At 34.0% G+C, this 9,475-nt stretch overlaps 1 protein-coding gene and 1 long non-coding RNA gene across 3 annotated transcripts; both read right to left on the reverse strand.

The window, feature by feature from the left end:
- Positions 1-827: 827 nt before the first annotated feature.
- On the reverse strand, positions 828-3,974 carry LOC139862885 (probable serine/threonine-protein kinase PBL19). The gene is made up of 5 exons (XM_071851517.1): positions 3,861-3,974; positions 2,879-3,368; positions 1,921-2,187; positions 1,698-1,820; positions 828-1,533 (listed from the first exon to the last, which is right to left on the reverse strand). Exons 2-5 carry the CDS (start codon positions 3,239-3,241, stop codon positions 976-978), a joined length of 1,311 nt encoding a protein of 436 aa, XP_071707618.1. The 5' UTR covers positions 3,242-3,368; positions 3,861-3,974; the 3' UTR covers positions 828-975.
- Positions 3,975-8,107: 4,133 nt separating this feature from the next.
- On the reverse strand, positions 8,108-9,270 carry LOC139863090 (uncharacterized). 2 transcript variants are annotated; one of them, XR_011764399.1, is made up of 3 exons: positions 9,129-9,268; positions 8,878-8,923; positions 8,108-8,313 (listed from the first exon to the last, which is right to left on the reverse strand). It is a non-coding gene; the product is annotated as an uncharacterized lncRNA (long non-coding RNA). The 2 variants fall into 2 exon arrangements; XR_011764398.1 differs by having other exon boundaries at positions 8,878-9,270.
- Between the last annotated feature and the right edge of the window lie 205 nt (positions 9,271-9,475).

Consider the following 9,475-nt stretch of genomic DNA (forward strand, 5'->3'; position numbering starts at 1 on the left):
AAGAGTCAGTCAAGTTGCCAATAAATCAACGATTGCTGTTGACTATAATTTGAAGATAATAGTCCATCCATAAAGTTTATCCGGAAAGGTGATTAGCCAGGGTCTGCTGCCCGGATCTGTTTGAACGTTTCAGATTCTGTTGGCATGTGCATCACATCTGCCTCAAGCAATTACATCGGCTGCTTATGAGCGGAATTGGGAAGGTAGTGATTATAAGCATTTCACTTTGAGGCCCATATCAATCGCTTGCTGTAAAGCTTAAAGCTTCTTAAGGTATGATTCACTATCTTACTTTCAGAACTTCGATAGCTATGATTAATTTAGATAATGTGAAATTGACACGAGGTAGCAATTTTTTACTGTCTTGTTATTCATATCATAGGCAGGTGTGTTGCTTTGTTTGCACAATAAATTGGTTGATCATGCATTTTTAACACAAAAGCCAACTCTGCTCTGCCCTCCTCAAACAGACAAACATACCGTAAAATATGAAGCAATTATTCTTATCAACGAGCTTTCAAATAATATTACTTATTTGTACTTTAGTTCTACCTCAACTGGATTATCAGCTAGTTTGAGTAAGATTTAGTTGTTTCTGCTAATTTTGGTTGTCTAGATTCTTCATTTGTGTCACTAGTGGAGACCTAGTTACCCGACTTCTCTTCCTTATATTAGCTAAAAAACACTTCATTGACTGTAAATTTTATTTTCCTGGCACATTAAATTATTCATTTTACTATGTTTTGTATACAAACTATATATAACATGATGACTGACTACTTTTGTTTTAAGCGTTCAATCAGATTAATCATTAGTGGCGACTGAAATTCACTCATTAAGTAGTTCTTGCCATATAAACATGTACTAGAATCTTGAAGTCTACATCTCATAAATTTTGTCAACATTAGTAAGGCTGTTGATAGATATTTATCTAGTTATACAAAATTAAGTCGATATCTAAAATGCAATTTTTGATCATGACACTTTGGCTTTATGCATTACCATGAACCCTTTCTTACTAACTCCACCAACATGTTCACTTAACTTAGCCAACTGAGCCAACCTTCTCTTCGACGAATCTGATACACCCTTTGACTTTGACTTTTCATTCAACTCCCTTGGTTCATCATCATCATCAACAATACTCTCAAAGTTCTTACTTGATGGGCTTCCTTCTGTTGACACTTCCAAAATTTGTTTCAAGGATTTCACCACTTGACTCATTTTGGGTCGGTCTTTTGCACTCTTTAACAAACAAGTATCTGCTAACTTTGCAATTTTCCTTGCAGCAGTGAGTGAATATTTTGCTTCGAGCCGTGGGTCTATAATTATTCCAAACTTTTTACTATCGATTGGATACCGTCTTACCCAATCTAGTAACTTTTGATCTTCTTTTGGTCTGTTTCTTTCTACTGACCTTCGACCCGTTAAAATCTCATACAAAACTATACCAAAGCTCCACACATCACTTTTTGCTGTAAGATGACCCGTCTCAATGTAGTCTGGAGCTGCATAACCGTGTGTGCCCATAACCTACAAGTAGAAACCAAACATAATGCCAATATTAGGATGATAAAAATTGTACTACCTTTTTGCTCACATACATACTCAGTTAAAGTTATTTTATATTTTCTTGTTTTATTACAGCTATCAGATATACCGAATGTTCAACCCTCAATAAAAGAGAATGCACTCACCGCTGTTGAGACATGTGTGTTACCCTCTGTGGGCCCCTCTCTAGCAAGCCCAAAATCTGAGAGCTTTGGGTTAAAATCTTCATCCAACAAAATATTTGACGTCTTAAAATCTCTAAATATGACCTGGAACCATTTATAAAGACAACAGATGTTATCTTAGGTATGTTGTTTAATGTTTTCAGTGTGTGTTTACTAAGTTATGTTCAAAAAGTTAAAGTAAAACCTGAGCTTCTAGTTCCTCGTGCAGGTATGCAAGTCCTTGTGCGGCTCCAAGCATAATCTGTAGTCTTTTTTGCCATGGAAGAGCTTCAATCGAACTCCTACTCTTAAAGAGATGATCTTCTAAGCTTTTATTTGGCATGAACTCGTAAACTAAAAGCCGTTGGATACCTCGTTCTCCGTCCACCGCACAGTATCCGATTAGTTTGACTAAATTTGGGTGGTCAACTATCCCTAGAAATTGTACTTCAGCTACCCATTGTTTGTGTCCCTGCATTATAAATCAAGAGCAGATGCAAAATAAGCTAAGGATCAGAAATTTCGGGTGATCTAATGTACAAGTTCCAAAGCACAATATGTACATAAGAAAACTAAAAAATGTTTTGATACCCCTTTTGTATATACAAGCTGGATTTAAATTAAAAAAAAAAAAAAAAAAAAAAAAAAAAAAAAAAAAAAAAAAAAAGGCAAATACTTGCAATAGGCAAGGTAGTTGACTTCATTATTTTTATTTTCTAAATTAAAATGAAGTTTTTGCACGTTAGCTAAGAAGTCATAAAAACTTCTAGAAATTGTACTGTATAAGTCATCCCTTTAACAATAATTTGATAAATGATGCATATTTTTTCTCAGTTCTTCAATTTCTTGGTCAATTTTGCATCTTTGCCGGAAGGGCATTGATATTTCACTTGCATAATTGATATTTCACTTAAACTGCGCATTAGGTACTTGTACTGTATAATGTACAATTTGTAGTGGATTTATCAATTTTGTAAGTGGATATATCACCATCCTTGCCAAAAGGTGCTTTTGCCGATTAGGTCAACCAATGCAAGTCGACAATTAAATCAAATAAGTTGGCTCGGTTACCTGATTGTTGTAAATGATTTTCATAACAGATCATGGAACTTATTAATATAAAAAAAAATGACCGAATGAGGCTAAATTATATGGACTCATACCTGAAAACCGTCGCTGCTCAGTTTTTTAATAGCAACTACAATGGGATTGCCTTTGCCATCAACAGGCTTGATTGAGCCTTTATAAACACATCCAAATCCACCTTCCCCAATCTTTCTTAGCCTTGTGAAATCATTAGTCGCTTGTCTGAGTTCTGCGTAGGTAAACACCCGCAATTTTTCCGCCTTTTCCTCGTATAATTCTATAATGCTACGTGTCGAATTTGCTGATCCCGAGGACTTGGTAACTCGATCTTTAAATGAAACATCCTCTGATGTGCTCAAATTGGATTCATCTTTTAGTATTGGTGCTGATCTTTGACCTCTGCTTTTGGATTTATCTTTAAAGTAATGAAAACACTTCATCTTGTTCTTAAAACTTTTGTATATGCACTTGAATCCTTTTGGAAACCAGGTTTGATTATTGTTTTGTGATTTAAATGATTAAAAGAATGGTTATGGAGGTTGAAGTTGAGATACCCACATGAGAAATCTGCAAATATTAAGTGGGAAATTGGTTATAGTGAAAGAGTTACAAGATTTGTGTGAATATATCAAGAAAAGTTGGCAGTTTTTTTTCCTATATCTTGCTTTGGAGTAGTGAATCGCTATAAAAGCGCGATAAACCGCCAAAAGATAAAAAGTTTTTGTATTTAAGTGTTACTTTAATGAGAAGATGATCATCCCAATCAAATTTGAGAAAAGTTTAAGAAAGATTTGAGGTAACATCAAGAAAAAAGCTAAACATATTATATGAGAAAATGGTACAACGTTAATCAAGAAAGGGATTTAAGGTAATACCAAGAAATAATGATCATACCAATCAAATTTGAAAAAAATAAATGAATTAATAATTGTAATCAGAAGTTTAAGTGGGAAAATGAATCAAAGTTACCAAAAATAAGTAAAGTCCTTCTATCCATCCATATGCTTATGGAAGTACAAACAAATACTACAAGCAAAACCTACAAGAGAGATTGCATACCTTTCTCAATAAAATAAGATTTCGGCAAGATGATGAAGAAGAAGAAGAAAACTAAGGCCAATTAAAGATGACAGCTTCAAACAAAGTAACAAATATTAAAATAAAGAAATTGATTTACACAAGTCAAAGTTGAGAAATTGACCTAATGAGCAGTAAATTCTAATATCTAGAACGAAAGTTTCAAAGTGAGATAGAGAGAGATGGTACCTTGAAAGAGATTGAAGTAGATAAAAAATTATTTGAAGAATGAATCAACAAAAGTGTGCTGTTACCAAATTCATTGTTATCCAATATGTTCATGATGTTTCAATCATTGTTTTGGTGTTGGTTGAATATACAATCAATGTGTGCAAACAAATGCCATATTTAACATGTATGCATGTTTCAAACATATTTTTGTATTTATCTCTTTTGTGATGTCTTCCTTCGAGAAGGTGCTCTTGGTAATTTTAGTGTCATCCAACTATCATTTTAGCTGATTGTGATTTACTAGAAAGCAGGAGTTGACTAGTGATACTTAACATGGGTTCGGTGAGTGCGGAGTACACGCCCATAAGAGTGAACCAAACAGTGGCGCACAGTAATGGCGGGGGTCAAGGGGGCTGCGCCCCCTTGCGGGGTCCAAGGGGCAGCGCCCCTGGCGGGGTCCAAGAAAACGTTTAAAGAGAACGTTTTTCCCGCTCGTTTCAACAGTCATAACCATTCAAATAATAACCGCCGTTTAAACTGTTTTATATCATCAGTTTGAAAACTGCTTTCATATACTCTTTCAATTTCACACAGAAACATACACAAAAATCTATACACTAAATCGTGTTCTTCTTGTCTGGAAACGATTTGCATTTCTAGTCTTATCCCAATTGAAATTTCGTGTAACCCGAAACAAGGAGGGTCGGAATATTCAATTAGGAAAGTGTTTCACGATTATAGAAATATTCGGATTATCTGTTTACATACCCTATATCTAACAGTGACTTCCGCACATCGCTTTACGGGGTCAGTGGGTGAGGAGGTTTTACCGTTCATGCTTTTGAACTGGGCCAGGTTTGCTCCTGGACAACAGTTGGGGCCGAGTTATGCAACTGCGTAGATGAACGCGTGAGTGGTTTAGTCTTCCTGAGTGATCCCGAACTATTGTTAAAAAAATATTGTTATTATTGTTTTTAATAAAATTCACCAATAGTCTAAAATACGGAGTACATGATTAATTATATTATACGTATAAATAATTGTACTATATAATATAATGATTTAAATAAAATAAAAATAATAATAATAATGAAAAATAATAATGAAAACATCAATTATTAGTAGCCCGTATTTTAATATTTTCGATTCTAACATTATTGTCAAATTTTCCTATTTACTTGTGCCACAAATTCAGTTATGTCCATGATTGTATTTGATCGGTTTATCTTATTTTTGTTGGTGATTTTAGTATCATCCAACATTCATTTTAGTGAACTGTGATTTACTTGAATGCAAATGTTAGCTAGTTATACTTAATAACGGGTTCGGAGAGTGTGTAGTACACGCCCGTAGAAGTTGGCTACTAATTGTCGCGCAAAATGCGGGGTCAAGGGGGCTGCGTCCCCTTGCGGGGTCCAAGGGGAAGCGCCCCTGGCGGGGTCCAAGGGGTAACGCCCCGAAACCTCAACCGAAAAGACACTATTCGTTTTAATGAAACATTGTCAACCGATTTCCCCCCTACTCTTCATTGTGACTCTTCATTATTATAACTATTAGGAAACTGTACTTGTTTGATCTTCGGATCCGTATGAACGTTATCGTTATTTTGCCAAAAAAAAAAGGAAACTGTTATATCCGTTTTACCTCTAACAGTTTTTGCATTTATTAAAACACATGAAACGCACACAAATTCTCTAATTCGTGATTTTGATTTCTTTTTGTCTGGAAACACAATTGTTCTTGTCTTTTCCCAATTAAGATTTCGTGTTAACCAGAGGCTTGTGAGGGACGAAATACTTAATTAGGAAAGTATTTCACGAGTCAAATATCAATCCGATTATCTGTTTTCATACCCGTTTGCTTACAATTATCTCACTACCTCACTATCTAAGTATCAACAAAACCCAAAACAGTCGTTTAACAGATCAAGAGAAGAGATTGAAACTGTCATTTTTAGTAATAAAAAAGAAATAGAAGTAAATTGTACGGGAAAAGAAAAAAAACTAGACATAAAATCAGATGCATATAGCCTTCTTAATTTGGTTGTGAAAGTCCTAAGAAAATAAGCAGAATGATGTGGATCCATTATTCTTTAAAGTTCACATAATTCATTAAAGTTTATGATCGCTATATATGGATCCAGCCGCCTCTGTATCAACTCTCAAAAAGGATATGCAATTTACTCGTGTTAAATATTTAATTGGGCTAACATGTTACCTATGACACATATAAAGAGCACTAGTTTAAGGACCCGTGAATAGGGATGGCGCCCCGCGGATAACGGGCACGGGTTCTACATACCCGCAACCCGCCCGCCGGGTTTGTTTTTTGCATGTTGAGACCCGTTACCCGCTCACGGGTAAAAAATTTTCGCCCATACCCGTGACCCGCGGATACCCGTGTCCCGCGGGTAACCCACGGGTAATAATAATATACAACTTTTTATTAGAAAATTCAAATAATTTTATTAATTATAAAACTATATGTACAAGGTATATGTATAATGACGTGAAAATTAAGTTTTTTACTTGTATATAATATTATATTTTTAATATTTTTAATCATTATTCGAAAACTAGTAATATAGCTTTTAAATTTAATAATTATAAGTATTAATTCGTGGGTAAATTAAGAAAAGTCTCATGTATTCACGGGTCGGTTTTTACCCGCGACGGTTAGTATATACCCGCGACCCACCCGCGACCGATTGGCGAGAATAAATTTTTACCCGTACCCGTGCCCGCGGGTAAGATTTAATGATTTTACCCGCCCATCACGGATCGGGTATCCGCGGGTCACGGATTTTTTCCCGTCCATTGCCATCCCTACCCGTGAATTTACGGGTTTGACAAAAGAAATATATCATAATATTCATTTCTACAATACATAATTAAGAAAAGCCATTCTAAAAATTCACGGGTTTGTTGCAAAGCCATTTAAATACTCATTAGCCAACTTTTCTATCTCTATGTACTCATTAGCCAAATTTAGACAAAAGTTATGAACAGTAATTAGGGGCATTTTCGACTTTAACCTTTTTTTATTTTAAATTTTAACTAAATTTCATTTTACAAACAAAGTCCCCAAACTTTTTTGAAAAATTCAAATCGACCCCCCAAACAGGGGGGTAAAGTGTCAAATAATCATTTTCATAAAAAATCTTAAATAAACTCTACCCAAATATTCAACGGGTCATATCTTCTCGCTCGCAACGAGTTAAATTTTTCCGACACCATCGTTAAACTCGAAATAATTTTAGGAACACAATGTCACTACCTATACGCAAAACGGACGCTTTTTAAAAAACGCTAAATATTTGGGGTACTTTTCATACACGTTGATTTTACGTTAAATTTTTAAAAGTCGACAATTTCATAGCGAAACGCGGAGATGCACATATATTGTTAAATTAAAATAACATTCAAATCTCTCACGGGTTATACCTTTTAGTTCAACTCGAGTTGCGCTTCAACGACATCATCGTTAGCCACAAAATAATTTTACTAAACGCAATAACATACATTGAAAATCGAACCCCCGACGCGAAGCGAGGGTTGGATAACTAGTTTGTACCATTTTTGAACTCTACTATTCTAAGCATCCATTTACTTTACCTTGAATGCCCAATTTACTCTCTCTTTCACTTCCCGAACTATTTTCAATTTGCAGCAACCCGTTACATATAACTATAGTTACCATAATCAACTGTTTTTTTGTTCATTCCTTAAGCCCGATTTAACTCGCAAACACACACACACACACACACACACACACACACACATAAATATAAATTATAAATAAAATATAAAAAGACAATTATGTGGGAACAATAGTATAATTTTTAGCTGTATCAAGCAAATGGGTCAAAACAGAAATGGGTCACAGAAATATGGTCAATCTTTACATTTAAGGTAGTGACACAATTTTTGATAAATGGATTTGTGTCCAACCTATATGTTTAAGGTAAAGTGAAACTGTTTAAAGCATTTGATGCTATTTGCTTTTGTAGGCTGTGAGTTGCCAAATGCTGAAAAAGTCAGCAGGGAAGAAGTAAGAGATTAATAAACTGAAATCATTAATTCACCTCTACTTCTATATTGGTTTGTTACTCCACAAATAATATATTATTATAGTAAGATGAGTGATCCTTGTAATAATTCACATGGATTCATACCACAATCTCACATTAGCCCATTTTAACCCAAACTTTGCTGCTACAATCACGACGCTTAAAGACGCCAATATAAACTTCAACACAATTGACCTGTAAGTCAAAAAAACCAAATCATAAGTATTGTTATGGTAATTGACCTGTAATAAAAAAAACCAAATCACAATTGACATGGTAATTTTGCCATAGAAAGCTATATATACAATTTACTCAAAAGAATATTTTTTGAACAAAAAAGTACAATATCCAGTGTATGCATCAAGGATACAATTTTGTTTTTTTTTTTTTTTTTTGAACAGCTTCAAACTTTTATTAAACACAGAAATAATGTCAGTAGCATGAAAGAACACCATATTTATGCAGCATGATATTTAAAAAGGTAAGTTTTATACAAATTATAAATCGTGGTATTATTTGTTTTCTAAACCACCAAACAAATCATAGAAAGCTATCACCACAATATTGTTGTTTTTGTGAAACTCATGTATTCACAATCACCACAATGTTAACTATCATAGACCATTGGTAGCATAACACATACACATGTATAAAAATACTTTTAAAATTCATCGACTTAAACCCTAAAAATCAAAGAATCAAGTCATTGTTAAAAAACAATAGATAAAAACCAAAAATCGAAACATTTAAAACACTAACTGTTGAATCTGATGACGTCGATTTAATCGTCGCCTCCTGATTGAATCTGAAACAAAATTATACTTTGAAGGAAACATTCAGGTGTAGTAAGAAACAAAATTATAACTTGAAGAATTTATGGAATCACCAACAAATGAAAGAAAACTACGGAGTATAAAAAAGTTACATAGTGTTTGGAGAATGAAAATCTGTGGATGGCGCCAATGAACCCTAACCCTACAAACATTAACACAGTAATCAGATTTTCATACCTGATGTTAAAGAACTGATGATCGAAAGATGAAGTGGAACAAAGTATTTGATCAAACATCTTGATAGGAAATAAAAAATAATGAAATCAGATGGGATATGAAGAGCATCTTGATAGAAAATAGAAAATGATGAAATGATATGGGATATGAAGGAAAGAGGTGTAGCCAATTTGAATTTGTATTGAGATAAGTAACATTAAAGACCTATGCGTGCAGACATGAGTAGCAATTATCGAGAAAAGGTACGCTTACACATAACAACAGAAAAAAATTAAATTAAAGCATAAATCTAAAGAAGGCCTTTTTCTTTATTTTATTAATTTTTAAATATTACATCATCAAATTAA

This window comes from Rutidosis leptorrhynchoides, chromosome 8 (assembly GCF_046630445.1).
Source record: "Rutidosis leptorrhynchoides isolate AG116_Rl617_1_P2 chromosome 8, CSIRO_AGI_Rlap_v1, whole genome shotgun sequence".
Classification (NCBI taxonomy): Eukaryota; Viridiplantae; Streptophyta; class Magnoliopsida; order Asterales; family Asteraceae; genus Rutidosis; species Rutidosis leptorrhynchoides.